Raw genomic sequence first — 21712 nt, 5'->3', positions numbered from 1 at the left:
CGCTGGTCTGGTGTGACATTTTTAATCCTATTTTGTAGTGTGAGGACACATTGCGGTATCAGTAACATTTTACATATACTAGATATAGAAAACCTTTGCTAAATTATAGCAGACAAACCTATGGTGATGATACAAAACCGGCAGAATCAGGCTTTAGTGTAGTAACACCTTCACTGCATCGCGTGAGCGTCGTGTAAGTTTGTAGAAAGGGGCGGTACCGCTCTGCTACACTGCAAACAAGAGCGACCGGAGAACCGGAGGATGGAGGAGCAGACGAAGCGCAGCTGCACGCGGAAGACGATATGATGTTTTAGGAGCAGTGCAGGCTCGGTGAGGCTGAAATTGTCGTTTTGGCTACTTTTGGTCATCAAATAGAAAGATGGCGCCGTCGGGTTCGCGTAGCGTTGACTGCTGGAGAGTTTTATACTGGATCCCTGTGCTGTTCATCAGTCTGATCGTGGCATGGTCCTACTACGCTTATGTAGTGCAGCTCTGCATAGGTAAGACTGGAAGCAGCTCTATGGGTGAAGTTGGAATGAAACGGCGAGAGAATGAATAAATAACACATGGCCTCGACCATGTGTTATGCATATGTCTGCTTCTCTTACTAGAGCAATATCTCTGTTACTGAGGGACTCCATTTGCTTATAAACATACTAAGTGGGTCATGATTAGTGTCAGGTGGTATGAGATTAATTTATTTAACCTCTCTCTTTATATGTGCATGTGTTTTTGAAAGTGTCTGTATAAGAACCCTTAATATTATAATACTGAGCATGCCTCTGCACCTTAACTACAAAACAGAAAACATATGGGTCAGTGAAAAATTAAGGATAAGGATGCATGTGTGAGATAAAAAACAAAAACAAATCTATATATATATCTAAATTTCTAAGTTTCTAAATTTTAAAAAATATCTTGCAGTATGACTTTTTTTTAATAATTAAATGCAGACTTAATGAGCAGTAGAAATTTCTTTAAAAACAATTGAGATCTTACTGATCTTACTGTATTTATTTATTAATATATATATATATATATTACAAACTCAAGTGTAGGGTCCAGCCTCTGTTTTATGGTTTTCTTCATGTTGGTTATTCCACATTGACCTTGAATTACTGGACAGTCTTGTTGCAAACTCAGGACAGTTAACACCATATTTTTACTTTATGCCCCTTAAATATTAATAATAATTCAGAAACTGCAATGTATTTCCTACATCCAGTCTAAGAAGCATGATGTCACCAACCCATATACAAATAGCAATTTTGCATTGCTATAAAGCTACTCCATGGTAGTCATTAAAGGGGGGGTGAAATGCTATTTCATGCATACTGAGTTTTTTACACTGTTAAAGAGTTGGATTCCCATGCTAAACATGGACAAAGTTTAAAAAATTAAGTTGTACGTTTGAAGGAGTATTTCTGTTCCAAAAATACTCCTTCCGGTTTGTCACAAGTTTCGGAAAGTTTTTTCCGAGTATGGCTCTGTGTGACGTTAGATGGAGCGGAATTTCCTTATATGGGTCCTAGGTCACGTTTGCCAGAAGAGCGCATGCTCCTGCAGAGCACTGAGAGCAGAGGCATTCAGTGATCAGAGCGAGAGCGTCGCGAAATGTCACAAAAGAAGTGTATTTTTGGTTGCCAGGGCAAGACAACCCTGCACAGATTACCAAAAAAAAACAGCATTAAGGGACCAGTGGATGGAGTTTATTTTTACAGAGCATCAACGGAGTTGTGCAAGTGTTTGTGTTTGTTCCCTGCATTTCGAAGATGCTTGTTTTACAAACATGGCCCAGTTTGACGACGGATTTGCGTATCGTTTATTTCTTAAGGATGATGCAATCCCAACAAAAAGGGCCACGATCGTGTGTTGGAACCGCAGGCGGTGAGTAAAACTGCTTCAAATATCTCTGCCTCCTTGTTAGTGCGTCCGCCTCCCATCGGAGACCCGGGTTTCTCTTATGAATATAATAAAACTAAAGACTTTTTAGAGTTATGAAGGATGCAGTACTACTCTATAGGTACTCAAGATTAACAGGATATTGAGTGAAAATGAGCATTTCACCCCCCCTTTAAGACCATCATAAAAAACAAGAACTTCTCTCCCTGTTAGGGATATGCTAATATCAGATTTTCATGGTGCGGTTAATTGCTAGTACTTTTATCACGGTATACGCTATTATCACGAGATCCATGTTATAATACAGTATAACAGATTCAATAACTTTTTTTTATAACAAAAATAACTGAAGATATATACACAATAAAGCAATACAGAAAATGTATAAAGTTAAAAAGTTTTACACAGATTAAAGTGCAAAAGAACTATAAAGATCAATAGGTATCACTTTACAATAAGACTTCAATAACCTTAGTTAATGCATTAACATTCAAAATTCAGAAATATCTACATTTGCTACAGAAGTTATTAATCTTTGTTAAAAAAAGGCTTAGTTCATGTTAGCTCATTAGCCTAAATAACACAGTGGCAACTTTCGATTTTAACCATGTGTTATTGGAATAACTAATTAATTAATAAATAATTAATGAATGTTCAGAAGAATTTTTCATTGGCAGTTTATGTTAACTAATGAATTAAAGGGTTAGTTCACCTAAAAATGAAAATTAGCCCATGAATTACTCACCCTCCAGTCATCCTAGATGTATATGACTTCGTCTTTCAGACGAATCCAGAATCCAATTTTTAATGTAACTCCAACTGGATTTGTCTGAAAGAAGAAAGTGATACACACCTAGGGTGACTTGAAAGTGAGTAATTTATAGGCTAATTAAAATTTTTGGGTGAACTATCCCTTTAACTAAGGTTAACTAATGAAGCTCTAATGTAATGTGTGACCAAACAATAAAGAATCAAAACACGTTCAAACAATATCTAGGGCATGTTGTAGTCCAGATTAAAATGTCAAAAAAGTTTGAAAATAAGTATTTGACGCTGTGATGAACATCATAGCAAATACACAAATCTGAATGACTGTTTTAATCATTTAAACAAGTTTCAGAAACCGAAAGTATTGCAGCTGCTTTGTTTATGGGGTTTCCGGGTAACGGCAGCGTTTCCGCAGTTTAGCACCATCTGTTGTCAGAGAGTGAAAGTGCGCTTTCATCCAGAGTGTCTTTCATGCGATCCGCCATGCGCTTCTTTTCTGTGCTTGTTTACATCAGAGTGCGCATGTGTCTTTCACACTTTTTTTTTTGTTGTGCATTTTGATCGGTGGATTAGAAATGCCCACGATAACAACATCATGCATATTTATTACTGTGCAGTATCGCATCAGTATTACCGAATACCGGCACATGTCTACCTAAGTGTTTTGTTGCTGTAAACAACTGTAAAAAAACATTTTCAAGCTTTGTTATGTACTGTGTCATTTGTTTAGACTGTGGCTTATTTATGTGTGTGCAACAAGCAAAGGGTTGTGTTTACATTAACTTCAGAACATCATTCACTCCTTTGATAACATCTGCTATCATGGTCCCATAAAACAGCATGAAGAGGCTTTATTGTTCTCCTGAATGGTGGATGATCATGAGGATGCCCTGGTTTTCACTGAAGACTAATGGTGTTTCTGTGTTTGAAGTCCTTTTAATAGAATCAAATGATATTCAAATATTTGTGCATAAAACGGCAGCTTTGTGATGTTCCTCAGAGACTACACTGAGTGAGTCGTCTGTGGCCAGGCCTCACTTCTGACTGCTGTTCCCACTGGCAGTTCATACCAGTTTATGCTGAACCACAAACAGTTGGTCTTCATATGCTTGCTTTGTACTCAAACTGAGCACTTGACTCCAGGATGACAGAATGAAAATCATAAAGACTTTATTGTCTGAATTTGAAAGCTGCTAGTTTGCATTGGTTCAGGAGGATTATCTATTTGGCTCATTGCACCAAGCATGTGAATAGCCAAAAACCCATTACAAACAGTACTGGTTTAAAAGATCCATTCAATTGTTAATTCTGTCTTTGCATCTATCTTAGCAAGCCATGATAATGAGAGGTCAATGAGTCTTTACTAAACCGTATGTGACAAATGTTGTTATAAATGTACTGTCTACAGATCCTTATGTCTCAAAGCTAATCTCAGCGCCAAGCTGTCAAACTCAACCTCACCAATCTCTACTTGACCTATTTCTGCTGTCAAATCACTTGGGCTGCACACTGAGTTTAGCAACAAACACATTTGACATTTCTTAGACAGCAACACAGACACCTTAAGGGAAATAAACTGTTTAATTGTTGAAATGGCTAATTACAGGTGCATCTCAATAAATTAGAAAGTTAATTTATTTCAGTAATTCAACTCAAATTATGAAAACTAGTGTATTAAATAAATTAAATACACACATACTGAAATAGTTTAATTCTTTTGTTCTTTTAATTGTGATGATTTTGTCTCACATTTAACAAAAACCCACCAATTCACTCTCAATCTCAACAAAATAAAATATGGTGACATGCCAATCAGCTAATCAACTCAAACACCTCCAAATGTTTCCTGAGCCTTCAAAATGGTCTCTCAGTTTGGTTCACTAGGCTACACAATCATGGGGAAGACTGCTGATCTGACAGTTGTCCCTAAGACAATCATTGACACCCTTCACAAAGAGGGTACGCCACAAACATTTATTGCCAAAGAAGCTGGCTGTTCACAGAGTGCTGTATCCAAGCATGTTAACAGAAAGTTGAGTGGAAGGAAAAAGTGTGTAAAAAAAGATGCACAACCAACCGAGAGAACCGCAGCCTTATGAGGATTTTCAAGCAAAATCGATTCATAAATGTGAACTTCACAAGGAATGGACTGAGGCCCCGTCCACACGGAGACACGTTTCTGTGAATACGCACAAATTTTTTATCGGATAGGCGTTTCGTCCACACGGAACCGGCGTTTTCATAAGGTGAAACCGCTATTTTTTGAAACCGGGTCCCAAAGTGGATAAATTTGAAAACGCCGTCTTTGCGTTTTCTTCTGGACGTCTAATCCGTATATTTTCTGAAACGATGACGTCATCAGCCCACGTCTCCCCCCTAGTCAGACACCTCTACGTCACGTAACAGCAACAAAAACATGAACAAACACTGAACGATTATCTTTTTATTAACTAACATTAGATTAGATTAGATTTAGATTAGACACTGATTAATAAATGTATTGTTCCATGTTCGCTTGTGTACCACACGCAAAGGTTTATGAGCATAGTCCAAGTCTTCTTCTCTGTTTTTAGTGTATCTCTGTGGCAGAATTACAGCGCCACATACTAGTCTGGCATGTATACTTCGGTTTCGTGTAGACGCGGATATTTCTTGAGACGAGGAAAAAAAAAGATCGGGTAAGCTCCGTCTCCGTGTGGACGGGGCCTGAGACTGAGGTCAAGGCATCAAGAGTCACCACACAACTTGCTACAGTTGTCGTATTCCTATGGTTAAGCCACTCCTGATCCACAGACACAGAGGCATCTTACCTGGGCTAAGGAGAAGAAGAACTAGAGAAGCTCATAGCCCAAGTTGCTTGAAGTCCAGTGTTAAGCTTCCACAGTCTGTGATGATTTGGGGTGCAATGTCATCTGCTAGTGTTGGTCCATTTTGTTTTTTGAAAACCAAAGTCACTGCACCCGTTTACCAAGAACTTTTGGAGCACTTCATGCTTCCTTCTGCTGAGCAGCTTTTTGAAGATGCTGATTTAATTTTCCAGCAGGATTTGGCACCTACCCACACTGCCAAAAGCACCAAAAGTTGGTTAAATGACCATGGTGTTGGTGTGCTTGACTGCCAGCAAACTCACCAGACCCAATAGAGAATCTATGTGCTACTGTCAAGAGAAAAATGAGAAACGAGACCAAAAAACACATATGAGCTGAAGGCCAATGTCAAAGAAACCTGGGATTCCATACCACCTCAGCAGTGCCACAAACTGATCACCTCCATGCCACGCCGAATTTAGGCAGTAATTAAAGCAAAAAGAGCCCCTACCAAGTATTGAGTATGTGTACAGTAAATTAACATACTTTCCAGAAGGCCAACAATTCACTAAATATTTCATTTTATTTATTGGTCTTATAAAGTATTCTAATTTGTTGAGATAGTGAATTGGTGGATTTTTGTTTAATGTGAGCCAAAATCATCACAATTAAAATGACCAAAGACTTAAACTATTTCAGTCTGTGTGCACTGAATTTATTTAATACACAAGTTTCACAATTTGAGTTGAATTACTGAAATAAATGAACTTTTCCACGACATTCTAATTTATTGAGATGCACCTGTATGTATCTCGTCAGCTGTTGATGATTTTTATTACACTAATGGAGAGGGTTATATACCAGTAGATTTTAGACAGAGTAGCACCATATACTGACTGGATTGAAACTGAGGCTGTGAAGGGATAGAAGAAATGTGTGTTTAAAAGGCACCTATTATGCAAAATTTACTTTTACATGTTCGTTGAACATAAATGTGTGTTGGCAGTGTGTGTACACAACCCCCATAAATTAGAAGTGTCTCAGAATGAGGCTTTTGCAGAATCATATTTTACAAGCCCCACCCCCTTTCTGTTGACATCTTATTAAAGCTACCAAAGTTATTCAGTCTAGATCAGTGAGTGATTTTCCATTATTATTTTATTGTTTGAGTCATATTAACAGCATAGGCAGCAGTAGAGACTGTGTATTATGCAGCTTTCACTTAATTTTCAGCATAAACTTGTGTATTTGACAGTTTATAGTCTTTATAATGTCACAATCGCATCACAGTTTTTAAGTTTGATTGAGTGCTCCCTAGGGTACACATACTCAGTTAAAATATCTGTTTGGAAATGCACTGCATTCTGGGATTTCATTTCTGCTCTGTGCTTCAGAGGAATTGCATTTTTCTACTTTAGTGCCAGGCACTCTCATCTTTCAAAGAGCATATTTTGGATAGAGAGTAGTGCAGCCCAACCACATTAAATAAGAGGATAATCTAATGAGGCTTTTATGACACTGCAACTTCACAGTAAACTTAAAGAACTAGATATTAATTGAAGAAACTATATGCTGCTTACTCTCAGAAAAAAAGGTACAAAGCTATCACTGAGGTGGTACCTTCTGTGTTATCTGTTGGGGTGATCGTATCTTGTTTTTGAAACTGAGCTATTTTCCTGTGTGGTTGTGGTTAGTTTCTCTAACTTCATCACCACAATGTAGCTCATCGTTCTGAAAGCACACCAGTTGAAAAGATGCAATTATGAGCAAGTGAATTTGGGCATCTGATCAAGAGTCTCCGTACAGCAACAGTGATCAGAGAACTGTGCTGAGAACCATCTGCTGCTCACTGACCTTCTATGAAATGCACAAGGAGTTTCTGACCTACTGTTTATACAATAATAGCCAGTGCAGAATTCAAATCATACAGCATTAACAAAGTTGTAGAGAAAAAGTTACTTTTCTCTTTCTCTTTCCTCTGCAGATACTATTGAAAACATTGGAGAGAAAAGTAAGTCAGCTTTTTCTTAAAGAGTTTTTATTTGTTGGAAACTATTTTTTGCATTTTCTAAAGGAAATGTAAGTGGGATTTTTAATGTAGGATACCATTCAAAGGTTTGAAGTCAATAAGATTGTTTTTATGCAGCAAGGAAGCTGTACAACCATTTTCAACACTGATAATAATCAGAAATGTTTCTTGAGCAGCAAATCAGCATATTAGAATGATTTCTGAAGGATCATGGGACACTGAAAACTAGAGGCTGAAAATTCAGCTTTGCTACCACAGGAATAAATGTTATTTTAAATCATATTAATTATATTAACGTAACAAATTGTAATAATATTTCACAATATTACTGTTTTACCATATTTCTGATAAAATGAATTCAGTTCTGGTGAGCATAAGAAACTTTAAAAAGCATAAAATTTTTTTTTACTGACCCCAAACCCTTGAACAGTAGTGATGGGATGTCAATGGGATATTTTCACCCATATTTTAATGTGTGTGTGTGTGTGTGTGTGTGTTTAAATGATTATTTACCTGCTGAAAATTGAAAAAAAAATCTTAAGCAATAATACTAATAATAACAATAATAATAATAGTGAAGCTTTATAATTATGATATCTCTCAATTTTTTTTATCCCCTTTAAAAAATGTTTTATTTTTTTATTTTATTTTTTTGTATCACAGTAGTTTACCTCCTGGTATATCATGTGCTTTTCATCATGTTTGTGTGGTCATACTGGCAAACCATCTTCACAAAACCTATGAACCCACTCAAAGAGGTGAGTATTTATAATTACAGAAATAAGTTATTTATTAAAAGATATTCATTTCATAGTAAACATTATAAGGGATGAATAGAAGACACTTGAAGAGACCAGATTATGGTCTTCTCTAAGTAAGAAATCAATTTAAACGTTATTGCACAGCATATACTCAGCATGATTTATGATTTTCCTGCAGGCAGAGATATAATATTATAGAGATGTAATATTTGTACATTTGTGGTATAACTCCCATTACGATGAGTCGTTGGTTACACATATTGAAATAAACAGCATGTTGCGTTGTAAATTGCATGTGATTGTTGCAGTAACCATAGTACCTCACTGCAAGCGGTTATTATTTCCAGCCGAGAGTATGAGAAACAAACTGAAATAGAGAAACCACATATGGCTCATCCTGGCAATCAGTCGTACTCCTCTCACATCTCTGAGTGCAGAGCGTGCTGCTTGTCACACAGAAATATCAAAATGTTTTGGTTTTCGTCTGTTCCTTTCAGTTTCACCTGTCACATTCTGACAAAGAGCTATTAGAGCGTGAAGATCGGAGAGAATCTCAACAGGAGATCTTGAGGAGAATTGCTAAGGATTTGCCCATTTACACACGCACAATGTCTGGAGGTGGGCACTTTTCTTTAAGTTCAGCACTTCCCAATTGTGCCACGATTAGCAGGCCAAGTTTGTAGCAGTCAATTCAGCCCAGATTTAAGTTCAGTAACAAATAATTGCCACAGACAATTGCATTTGTTTCAATCTGTCTTCAGTCTTCAGTGAATCCTATCAATCTGTGTCTTAACAAGCTGTTTTGATACAGCTATCCGCTACTGTGATCACTGTCTGCTGCTGAAGCCTGATCGATGTCATCATTGCTCAGCCTGTGATATGTATATCTCTCTTCTTTTTAAAAGCCACAACACATATTAGATTTTGCTGTGCTGCATTTGAACAGCTCCTCCTCCTCTGCTCTTTTACAGGTGCATTTTAAAGATGGATCACCATTGTCCATGGTATGTACTGGCTCAGTAGATTAAATGCAAAGCAAGGATAAATAGCTTTTTGTCTCGGAAGGAACACATGCACCAAACATTTCTGGGTTTCTGCTAGAACAAAAAAAAAAACCAATCCTTTTTTTTCAATGAACAATATTCAGTTTTGTAATTTAAAGGTACAATGTTGCTTGAAATATATATTTTTTGTAGTTGTACGATATGCTTAGGCCCTACTAACAATTTAGAGTTGAACCTTCATGCTTGCATTTTCTTTTGTTCTTTGCAATTTATATATATATTATTATAATATATATATATATATATATATATATATATATATATATATATTTTTTTTTTTTTTTTTTACAAATCACATCATATTCAAACTAAATCATACATCATTACCATAAACTACTTAAAATTGATTAATAAATACTACATTTAAGTGTTTATCAATTTTATGCTTCAGCTGCAAGAGGGGCAAAAGTTACATGTTATGTAGCTAGTAAATATGCAATGCTAACTAATTAACTACATTTTACAGAAAATAATAAGGTCAAGAAAGGTAACAACTGCGCCTTGTATCCTTGTTCCAGTCTATATTTGGTAGTATTTTTCAATCAAAATAGATATTAATATCCAATTTTATTGAGGCTAATAGATGCTTTTTATCTTCTTTGACAGGGTAAACAATTGCGTGGGCTTCGCCAACTACAAGTTTTTCATGCTCTTCCTAGCATATTCTTTGTTGTACTGCCTCTTCGTCACTGCCACCGACTTGCAGTATTTCATTCAGTTCTGGACTGTAAGTATGAATTATTAATTTCTTGGGCTTATATTAGGAAACAGAAATAATTTGAATGTGCACATAGTCTGTCTTTAATTAAATAGAACAGCAGCCCAAACAATATCATGTTTTGTTCATTGCTTTTCAGTAAAAAGTGTGTTTTTATTTTGAAAGGTTGATGGTAAAACACACGATCGTCTAATCCAATATTTGGTAGGACCGAGTCAATCACAGACATTATTGATGTGCTTTGATTGACTGACTCATTCCTCTAGTTCCAGTAGTTTGGATCGTTTCCCTCAGCATAACACTTCATATTTTGCGATTTCTGTTAGATCCAGTAGAAAAGCAAACACAGTTTTCTGCTTGCTCCTGCTTCTTCAGTTTAATATTTTCAACCTTTACCATGTGAATGGAGTGTTCCACACATTATATTCTGTAAATATCAACTATCTTAAATTAAGAACAGGCTGTCTTTTGTTTAATTGGTTTTAATATCTGTTTCTGGTGCATTTAGAGTCTTTCACGTGTTTCTCACAGAATGGTCTGCCTGACACCCAAGCCAAGTTTCACATCATGTTCCTGTTTTTCGCTGCCTCCATGTTCTCAGTGAGCCTAGCGTTTTTGTTTGCTTATCACTGCTGGCTTGTCTGCAAGAACAGATCCACCTTGGGTGAGTGGGCTGTGCTTTAATTACCCTTGGATTTCAGTAGTAAACTCTGGCTCATCAATAGTGTGTATCTGTCAGTCCACGCACTGATACGCACTGATCAAATACGTCTCACACATCCAGTGGCTCAGATCTGGGGCAGGTAGTGTTTAGGTCTTCTTGCAGTCTGCCCTTTGTGGCAGATCCTCAAGGGAACATGTATCTGTGACAACATGCCCACTCTTCTGGCAAAAGCAACTGTGTCAAGAGGCATTACGGTGGAAAATGTTGAAAATTCATCTCAGCAACAGACATATTCTAGTCTTAGCCCTGTGAAGCCCAGTGTGTCATATTTGATATGTGAATTTCTAAAGCTTCTAAATGATTTTCTTGATCAAAGCTTTACTGAAAAACCTGTTGAACACAATCCATCACTTGTTTCAGTAATCTTATTAATAGTTTACACTTTTTTTTAGCAAGTAAAAGGACTTTTAGTATAATTGAAAATATGTCACCCTTTCAATTAGTGGTTTATGTGTATTTTTGCTATGAAAACTAGTGTTTTTTCATATATAAAGTAAATGTAAGAATAACTTTTATATTGTTTGTAATAAGATGTACACTTACAGCTGAAAGTTGAAGCAACTTAATATTCCATATATATTTTTTTAGGAAAATGGTGCTAAACTGTGAGTATCACATATGTGACCAATCACAAAATGAGTCATAAGATGCACAGGTATATTTGTAGTAATAGCCAACAATATGTTGTATGGGTCAAAAAAAAAAAGAATGATAAAAATGATTAGGATTTTAAGTAAAGATCATGTACCATGAAGATATTTTGTACATTTCCTACTGTAAATATATAAAAAGGTAATTTTTGATTAATAATATGTGTTGCTAAGAACTTAATTTGGGCAACTTTAAAGACGATTTTCTCAATAATTAGATTTTTTTTATGGCAACCTCAGATTCCAGATTTTCAAATAGTTGTATCTCAGCCAAATATTGTCATATCCTAACAAACCATACATATTAATAGAAAACTTATTTATTCAGCTTTCAAATGATGTATAAACCTTAATTAAAATTGAAATTCTCTCAATCATTTAAATATCATCTTACAAGACTGATATTTAAATGCATTTTATGTCTGCTATAGTGTCAGGTTGATGTACATTGCAAGCTTCATCATAATTTTTGCCCATAGATACATCAGCAATTGCCCCAAATTGCATATTTTTGCTTGGTTTGGGCTTTTGAATAAAACTGGTGTTTTTTTTTTTCCTCCAAGAGTATGGGTTTCATATTATCCTATGAAAAAAGCCTATAAAATGTATCAAATGTAATATTCAACTTTTTTCTTTTTTAGATGTCGATTTTTTTTTTACATGAATTTTTTATTTATTTAAAGGTTCATTATACTGTTCTATAAAAAAATAAAAAATAAAGCTTTTTCTGACTAATATTTCATATTTTAGGCTTTGCAGCATTCAGTGTTTAGAGAAAACATAAAATTAAATCATGTTAGTAGGTTTGTATAGGAAACATGTTTGTCTTGTCAGAGGCTTTCAGAGCTCCTACATTCCAGCACGGACCAGACAAGGATGGCTTCAGTTTAGGAACAAGCAAGAACTTTCGCCAGGTGTTTGGAGATGAAAAGAAATGCTGGCTGTTGCCTGTTTTTTCAAGGTATCAGTTATTGTTCAGTAGCACTGAAAGCACTGGTGTGATTGTTTTGTGATCTCATTTCCTCAGCATCACATTGTGTTTCTGCAGTCTGGGCGATGGCTGTTCATACCCTACATGTCTAGTGAACGCAGACCCCGAACAACCCTCTTCACCCTCTGGACGCAACCCTTCAATCAAAAGGTTCAAGGAAACTGAGTTGTTTGTCCTAAATAACACTTTTTAGTTGTTTTTGTAATGTACAATTGGTTGATTTTAATTGTAAAAATCTTGTTACTCAGAAAACCCTAGTTAAGATAAATTGATTGTTATTTGTACCATTATGTCGAGCTAGTTTATACTTCACAGCATGCTTTGCTTCAGAGGAGGAAATGTTGAAATGACCTGTTATTTTATGTGTTCTTGCACAAGATCAATATAGTTAGTGTTTAATGTTCAGTTTTTTTGGTTTCTGTTATGTCTGCATTTTTGGTATGTTATTGTGCTAAGGAGGATGAGGATGGGATTGCAGTAAATGTTACATTACTTAGCTCAACTTAAATAAATGAGTTACATTTGAATAAACACATAAAGTAGTATGTTTAACTTAAAATGAATTAGTTATTGAAACTAAAATGTCTTTTTTTTACTCCGTTTTTAAGGCAATCAGTTTGCATGCTTTAATTAAGGCTAACATAAGATTTTACAGGGTATATAGCAATATCAATATGAAAAAATATGAAAAATATGAAGAAAAAAAAATCCTATATATATATATATATATATATATATATATATATATATATAGGAAAATGTTACATTTTACATTGCAATCAAACACTGAGTCCAGAAAAAAAATGTGTTGTAGTTACTTCTGGTTCTTATATAGCATTAGAAATGCAAATTGCATTGTGTGATACTGTATTGATGATATGCAGAGCCTTCTATTCATGCCTTTTTCATTCTTGTCTAGTGCTGGAGAATCCCATCAGTTTCCACCTAAACCTCTGCGAGAGTCTCAGAGCCGACTGCTGAATAACAGACAGTCAGAGGGAAGTGAAGACCGAGACAAGCGAGGTGATGCGCCACATCTGAGATCAACACAAAACACTGCTAATTTGAGTGTTCTGTGTGCCTTGACTAGAGATATGAAATAAATTTGCAGCTATGAATGTGCATTATAATGTAACATAGTGTTCAGGCCGTATTTTTCTAACAGGTACGAACAACCCAGCATTGACTATTGAGAAGGAAACTTAGGAGTGCATTAATGAAACAGGTTTGTTACTTTTATGTGTACTTGTTTTGATAGGATATGACATATTTTTCAGATAGTTAAACTTTTAAATATTTCTAAATGACAGTAATTTAACATATACTGCCATTTGGGGTCAGTTTTGACCTCTAATGTGCTCCAAGTCTTCATTGATCTAATTAAAAATACAGAATTATTTTAATTTTTCTTTTATTCTTTTAACAATAAAATGTTCAAAAGAACAACATTTATATCAAATGGAGATGTTCTGAAACATTTATAAATGCATTTACCATCTTTTAATTAATTTTATGTATGCACGCTGAATAGAAGTATTAATTTTTTTAAACATTTTTTTTATTTTATATAACTGATCCCAGACGTTTGAACAGTAGTGTACCTACCACATATAATATAATATAATATAATATAATATAATATAATATAATATAATATAATATAATATAATATAATATAATATAATATAATATTCTTGGAATCCCTGAATGTATTTCTAAATGATCTGACTTTGTTTCTCTAGGAGTTTTGTGCTAGTGATGTCTGTTGTCAGTGGAACAGTGAGGACGTATCCTCTGCTCTTGCACAGACTTGCACTGCCCATCTACTCTCTACCTAATGAGCTGACAGTGCAGGGTTATGCTGTGTACTGTACATACATGCAGGGCCACAGAGTCTCTAGTCCTTCTTGCAAACTGTATGGCTATCTTAACGTGCCTAAAGATGCCCACAGATGTGGTTGAACATCTGGTAACTACTGTGGTTCCTCCAAGACCCACATTTTTTTAAATGTAGAAGTTTGTATGGTAAATGCCTTGAATATAGCTTGCGTGGTGTTGGCAGTGCTGAAGAAGGTGGCGTTTTTGTTAGTCTGGAAAATGTGAAGTATTTATGCATGCTGTGTGATGGTGGTACGTAGTCGTTTGTCATGTTTGAAATGTGAACAATGAAAAGCCCAAGTGCTTTTGCTCTAGACGAATTTGACCTTGTTTTTGATCCTGCATTGTTGAGATGCTGCAGCATCTCTTATTTCATTCATTACCATACAGATACATTTGCACATCATGACTATAATCTGTTTTTATTTTTGACAAAGTGTCAGTGAGGATCTTGTCCATCACATTTAAGTCTGGATCCCGGCTGTCACTAATTTAGCAAAGGTCATACACAGGCAAAATGACTGATGTAGCAAATATTTAAGGCCATTTTTAGCACTGGATATTCAGCCTAAAACACTGTTTAATCAGGTTTTTACCTGACAGGCAGAGGGAAGACAAAACTACTCTACTCTATATGCACTTTGAACAGCACTTGAAGCTGCAAATTATTTCAATTTTTAAATCATCTTTGTCCTGATGGTTGCTTGAAGGTTGTTGAATTAAGTATGCAAAGTATACAAGGTATTGTGTTAACTCCATATTCATTATTACACCGCAGAGAATATTTCACCATTAAAAGTCAGTATATTTGATTATTTCATCACCCTGTTTGCACAATTACTGCAAAAATTAATGTGCTTTTGTATCACATCTGATGCATCTAAGGGCTCTGATAATGTACTTACTACCATATTTCTGATCTCAGTTTGATTCAGCAGTTATTGCATGTAAATGTAACCGTACTTGTACTTGATTTCGTCAGGTGTGAACAAAACCTCAGAAATGCCAAGACTTGTGGTGTGTTGTCCATTTTGTAGTTTTTAAGGAAATGTCTGTTGTTTATTTTGTGATTAGGTTCACACACCACATTAAAAATAAACTGTGATACAAGATTTCTAATGGTTCTTGCTTTTGTGTATGTAGACCAGCCGATTGTTGTTGCTGCTTTTGTTATTTTTGAGAGTATGTAAAATACTGCTGGCTATTTGTGTTGGTAGCTTAATGTGTTTATAGATAAAGTCAGACTCTGTATGATAATGCCATTGAATGATATGCCTTGAGTGTTACTGTAAGAGAAATAAAGTGATATTTTATTAAGTGCTACAGTGTTGTTTCGATATTGTTTCAAACTGTGTTACAGCTCTATATTTATAGCATCTGTCCATTAAAGAAGTAGTTCAGCCAATAAATGAAAATTTGCTGATAATTTAGTCTGACCCTCAGGGCCATCCAAGATGTAGAAGAGTTTGTTCTTCATTAGAACTGCGAAATTGTTTTTAGCAGCTGTTTGGACTCTCATTCTGATGGCACCCATTCACTGCAAATGATCCATTGGTGAGCAAGTTATGTAATGCTCAATTTGTCCAAATCTGTTCTGATGAAGAAACAAACTCATCTAAATCTTGGATGGACTCCTAAAGTTACACCATATTTTAAATTTTTTTTTTTTGGCGACTTATTCCTTTAGGAATGGTGAAATAAAACTGTAACGAACAGATTTTGGATATGTTAGAAAAATCTGGCTTTTATTTCCAAATGCTCTAAAAACAGCCAGTCTTTATATTGCTTAATACCAATGTGGATACTGTACACATCAAGATGATAGACAAAGGAGGAGGGACATTCAAGGCATAAAAAAAGAAAGTTTGACAAGCTGTTCATGCAATTCACATATCTATAAAAGCTCAGATTAGTGAACACAGCATTTATTCAAATGTTGCAGTACATGCAGCAGATCTAGGCGACACAGAATTGTAAAGCAATACAATACAAAAAAAGAGAGGAAAACCCCAAACAGCACAAAATGTGCACCATTCAAAAACCAGCACTACAAGTAAAACTAATTCCACTGATACTGGGTACTTGACTTGGCTAAGATTTCTTTTAAGAGGCATTATTTCTTAAATGAATAAAAGGCTTTGAACTTCGTTGATACTAAAATACTACAAAACCTTTAAATCTCTTTTAAAAATGAAAATGGAAAGAAAATCTTGATCCAGAAGTATGAGGTGACCTCAGTTCACTTAAATAGTGGCAGTTACATCATCACTCTTAATTTACTTGTGTGGTAAAATCTCCGCTAACCCAACGTAAAGGGTAAAATCAGTGCAAGGCTTTGCTTTAGAATTAAGTGCTTGTATTTATCTGTGTGTCTGTGAGATCTGCCTAAAGCTATTGCAAAGAGTGAGAAATCAGTACTCCTGTGATCAGGGAATGACAGTTCACGTAGGTGACTGGTGCACTCGCTTTCGAAAGTTAGTCGATGAACTACGCAACTGTACACGAGAAGAAACGAATGCAATAAATTAACGATTAAAAAAAGAACATAAAAAATAGTTTAATATTAAGGCTGAGCTGTGGGGGGAGGGGGGAACTAAAACACCAAATGGTTCCTCCTCTTTAACCATAAAATATGAACATCGTGTGAGAAGATTTAACCCAGAGAAGGCAACAAAGGGAAGTTCTTTTCTGTTGGATGGGAACTTTAAAGTGCAAAATCCTATCTAATCTTTCATGAAAAACAAACCAACAACAACAACAACTAAAAACCCATGTTTTGAGCCCTGTATATGAGATTCTTTATGGTGATGGATTCTTCTTGTGTCACGACTGATGCTTGTTTGCCTCCTCCTCATAAGCGTTTCCGGTGCCGTTCTGGACATACGATGAACCTGAACCCAGTCCATACAAGTGACCACAATACTTTGCATCATCAATGTGATCCTCAAAAAACATCTGCAACGAGAAAGATGCTAGTCAGTACAAATGCTGCATTTAGTGGCAATTTAAAAAAAAAATGATATTGAATAAGCATAGCACTTTGTCCTTGATTATATTTTTTTTCATCTCAAGGCACACCTCTCTCATCTTGAAGAAAGCCATTCCTGTGAGGAGTGAGTCAGAGCCTGCCTGATGCTGAGGTCCAATTCTCTCCAGCTCAAGCTGCTCTGCTACCTCCTGCAGACCGCCCTGACATCACATGACAGAAATCAGGCACAGATTCCTTCTATTCACACAGACTGCTGCAAATTAGAGTAACCACTGGTATACTTCACAGCAAATGCTGCAGTGATGACAGCGAAAAAACAGTGTGATGCAAAATGATGAGATCTACAATGCCTATAAATAAAAAGCATTAACCCCAGTTTTCAGGTTTTTACAATAACACTGAACCACAAAAATTTCACTATGCAGGCATTTATGTCAGTAGTTAGTATATGCATCTTGGACAGTGATAATAAGTCTTAGGTTTAGTCTTGGGGTAATAAGGATACGTATCAGTCAGTGCTGTTATCTTTTGACTAAAACTATTACAAATTAATTTATATATTTTTTTTAAATTATTAAATTCAAATTAAATTAATTCAAAATAATTTTAAAGTAACAAAGCTCAAAATAAAATATATATATAAAAAAAATTCTTCCTTGCCAACTAAATAAAATAAGTTTAAATACTAAAACTAAACCGGATAATAAAAATAAAAATAAATATTTTAAACATAATAAAAATGACAAAAGTGAATACATTAAAATGTAAACTGAAAATAAAAGCTAATTTAAAATAATATTTTTGCTTGTTTGTTTTTTGCTCCTTAGACTAGTCTATTTAAAGATTTTTAATGTATTTAAACTAAAGCTAAATAGAAATATAAAAATGTATAAAATTTACAAAAGCACAAAATTACTAAAAAGAAAATCTAAAAAAGCTAAATATGAATATACACTGTAACAGCATATATATATATATATAAAAAATCACACTGATCAATTCCGAATATCTGTGCCATATAAATTGAAAAAGTACTCTTATTGCTATGAAATACTGATGAATAAGTCCTTGAGTGTTTAAATATTATGTAATGCTTGTATTTAATGCATTTAAATGCTAAAATACCTTCAAGTTCTTACAGCTCTTCATGAGGTATTTCACATCATAAATGATGGGAAAAAACAAACGAAGAATCTCGAAGAAGTCAACCTCTTCATCTGGCAATTTTGAGTTGGACAAAATTTTAATCAGGTACCCAAAGTCATAGCCACTGTTCGGAAAAGAGACCAAAATTAACTTGAAAATAGATTGCATTATTCACTGAAGAGCAAGCACAAAAGAGAAACACATTTTTAAACACTACTGTACATTTTCTCAAGATGTGAAGAACCTTCCACTTTTAATGGAGTTGTGGTTTGAATCAGCACTGAAACACTGTTCATTTCACTGCGTGAATATTACTGTAAGATTACCTATGGAATGAGAGCCACTTGACCCCCTCACAAAGCACCACACCTGAGGTCATAAGCAGCTCAGCAAAGTACAGTGTCTCAATACCCTCTTCCTCATGCTTCTTAAACTGGATACCTGACGAGGTGAGCAACTCAATGGAATCCTGTGCATACATATCTTCCCTGCAAAAGACAGTACCGTTGGTGTAATGTCCAGCTTTCATAAAGAATCACACTGATGGCTATGGATACACCTGAAGACAAGAAAAGTCATCTTGTCATATGTCTTCAACACGGACTTATGTACATAAAAGTGAGATCATCGACTGATGCATTGTTGTTAAAAATATGTGCCATACCTCTTAAATGACAAAAGAGCAATGCTTACGTGAGGTTAAATTTGAAGTTGAACTGCCACGTCGACGTCACTGGAGGGTATTCCCCCTGTTCGTTCATAAATGTAAGGCCAAGCTGGATGATCTTCAGCAGGTCAACATTACACCGCAGCAGCTGGTACTGGTAATCAGCATTGCTTCTAAATTCACCGATAGGTCTTGCAACTACACCTGGAAACTCTGTGTCCTACAAATGCAACAACATGGATATTTGTATATTTATGAGAATAAAAAGGGTTTTGTTCAGAGTCGGACAGGCAGGAATTAGTTTCAGGAAATGTGTTATATGCTTCTGGAATTTTTATTCGTTTAAAATACTTTTATTTAGCTTTAATCCATTTTTACTCCAGTATTCATTTTCATAATTTCAGTACTTCAACCTAACCTCATTATTTCAGTAAAATATATTTTTTAAGTCTTTTAAGTTTTACAAATTACATTTAAAAAAAACAAAAAAAACAACAACATCTAAATACTGAGAAAATCAACGTTGAAGTGGTCCAGATGAAGTTCTTAGCAATTCGTATTACTAATCAAAAATTTTGTTTTGATATATTTATGGTAGGAAATTTACAAAATATTTTTACTTAATATCCTAATGATGTTTTGGCATAAAAAAATATAATTTTGACCTATACAATGGTTTTTTTTAGGCTATGGCTAAAAATATACCCCAGCGACTTAAGACTGGTTTTGTGGTCCAGGGTCACAAATATGCACAACAAACAGGAAATTAGTGACTTGATATGATTTGCTGTAATACATTTGACCCAATTTTCCCATATTTCCTGTCCTCTCCTTCCACAATGACAGAAGCTTGCCATCAGGCTGACTCTTAAGTCATTACTATGGCAACTGCCATATACCTACGTTATATTAACACTGCACTGTCTGAACATATGGATCTGATTTCATAGCTTAGAAAATGACTGTCAGTTCAAGATCACATTTGGGAAATGAAACTGAACTGATGTGAATAAAGCATTGGGAGTTTGAAACTCACCATTGCAATATAGTTGAATTTTCGGGTCACCTGTCGAATCCTCTTCATCTCCTCATCCAGGTTGCTGGCCCAAACCTCACATATTCTTTGACTATGATCCACAGTGGCTGCGGGCATAGTTCCAGGTTTACTGCATCAAAACCGAAAAAAAAAAAAAAAAAAACAATCCCCAGGGGATAATCTCATGAAATAATAATTGCTTGTTCCCTCTTTTCACCTGAAAAAACAAACAAACAAACAAACATCACAATCAGAAAGCTACTATTTAAGACCATTTAATAATGTGCAAAAACCATACTTCGAATTGCAGAGTTAATATATTAAATGCCTATTTTATATATAATATTATATTAAAGCATGACAAACGGTTTATTTTTGTACCAAACTGCATTCTTTAAAATGGTCAATAACAGCTCCACATATATTTTCAAATGAGCATTTATCTATGGTTTGTGGTTAATTCTTGTGTCATGGCCCTAGCTGATTGACTTTGGTAAATCATTAGTCGTTTGTTTACTGACTTCAAACTAGATATTAGATTAGTTCATCCTTATCACTCCAGACAGCATCATGAGGACTGTAAACAGAGGAGAGAGATTGCGATAACTTTAGTCTTAGTAAACATGACTACTCATCTACTATTCTTGCCTCATGACAGCATTGAAAGGACAGTGATTCAGACATACTCATATAATGCATAAAAATAAAGAAATAAACTGTTACTACTGTTACTAAACTTTGCTACAAATGCCAGATGAGACAAAAAGGTCGCAAGCTAACAGAAGCAGCATTCAGTAACGTTATGTCAAAAAAATAAGTGGGAAGATTGGCCGTGTGCCAAAAATTGCTTATAAACATACATGCCTATTACAGTGCCTTTCTAACATATCCTAAGTTGTTTTATATGTCCATAAGCTATTAAATAACCAAATCATTTCTAATAGGTTGACATGTTAGCGGAAGTAGCTAGCACAACATCTGCTAAACTAAAAAAAAAAAAAAAAAGCCAACGTCTTGAAATCATACCTACAGTCAGCTTTTGTAAATATTTCCTCTTGTAAGATGTCAATGAGGCTGTTTAGTGTCGACGTGTTTATTTGCACATGTGGCTAGAGTGTTAGCTATTAGCCTAGCCACAAAAGTTTGTCCTCTTATTATGCTCAAAGTTCACTTTATCTGTCAGGACTTACCTTTCCTCAAACAAGGCAGTTACACTTAAGGCGTATACTGCTTCTGTAATACAAAATCGCCTTGTTTAGAAAGGACTGGGACCTTGTTCTTTACTTTTATATAGTTTTATTGGGCTAACACCGATATCAACAACCAGCTGCCACTCTGAACTACATCACAGCGCTGCGGCGTGACGTCACGAGACGACGACGAAGAGTGACCTGGCCTTTGAACTCCTTGTGGGATTTTACGTTCATGAACTTTCGAATAGATAGCTGTTTTATATTCATGGTGACGTTTATATGTATTCTTTAAAGAACTCGAAACATTTGATTGCTTGTAAGACCCTTTTATGGTGTTTATTATAATGCAGTTTAGAACATTCCAGAATTCCATTATTTGATAAAACTAT

General features: G+C 35.2%; 2 protein-coding genes across 10 annotated transcripts; one reads left to right on the top strand and one right to left on the bottom strand.

Annotated features, from left to right (window-relative positions):
* Positions 1–172: 172 nt before the first annotated feature.
* Positions 173–15615, top strand: zdhhc2 (zinc finger DHHC-type palmitoyltransferase 2). 5 transcript variants are annotated; one of them, XM_052574329.1, is made up of 14 exons: positions 173–500; positions 7462–7488; positions 8170–8264; positions 8765–8885; positions 9079–9148; positions 9239–9271; positions 9938–10058; positions 10215–10253; positions 10581–10713; positions 12258–12384; positions 12472–12564; positions 13334–13437; positions 13562–13639; positions 14157–15615. In XM_052574329.1, the coding sequence occupies exons 1-13, from the start codon at positions 380–382 to the stop codon at positions 13618–13620; spliced, it is 1143 nt and encodes a 380-aa protein (XP_052430289.1). In that variant the 5' UTR covers positions 173–379; the 3' UTR covers positions 13621–13639; positions 14157–15615. The 5 variants fall into 5 exon arrangements, with proteins under 5 accessions (XP_052430289.1, XP_052430294.1, XP_052430292.1 ...); XM_052574334.1 differs by having other exon boundaries at positions 204–330; XM_052574331.1 differs by having other exon boundaries at positions 222–500; positions 13580–13639.
* Positions 15616–16084: 469 nt separating this feature from the next.
* Positions 16085–21518, bottom strand: LOC127971372 (CCR4-NOT transcription complex subunit 7). Of its 5 annotated transcripts, none has more exons than XM_052574335.1 (7): positions 21321–21518; positions 20131–20347; positions 19121–19314; positions 18754–18915; positions 18407–18551; positions 17371–17481; positions 16085–17247 (listed from the first exon to the last, which is right to left on the bottom strand). In XM_052574335.1, exons 2-7 carry the CDS (start codon positions 20245–20247, stop codon positions 17116–17118), a joined length of 861 nt encoding a protein of 286 aa, XP_052430295.1. In that variant the 5' UTR covers positions 20248–20347; positions 21321–21518; the 3' UTR covers positions 16085–17115. The 5 variants fall into 5 exon arrangements, with proteins under 5 accessions (XP_052430295.1, XP_052430296.1, XP_052430297.1 ...); XM_052574336.1 differs by having other exon boundaries at positions 21157–21473; XM_052574337.1 differs by having other exon boundaries at positions 21161–21473.
* Positions 21519–21712: the final 194 nt, after the last annotated feature.

The sequence above is a fragment of the Carassius gibelio genome, chromosome B14 (assembly GCF_023724105.1).
Source record: "Carassius gibelio isolate Cgi1373 ecotype wild population from Czech Republic chromosome B14, carGib1.2-hapl.c, whole genome shotgun sequence".
In the NCBI taxonomy this organism is placed as follows: Eukaryota; Metazoa; Chordata; class Actinopteri; order Cypriniformes; family Cyprinidae; genus Carassius; species Carassius gibelio.
The sequence above is the reverse complement of the archived record's forward strand: the minus strand, read 5'-3'. Positions and strand labels throughout refer to the sequence as shown.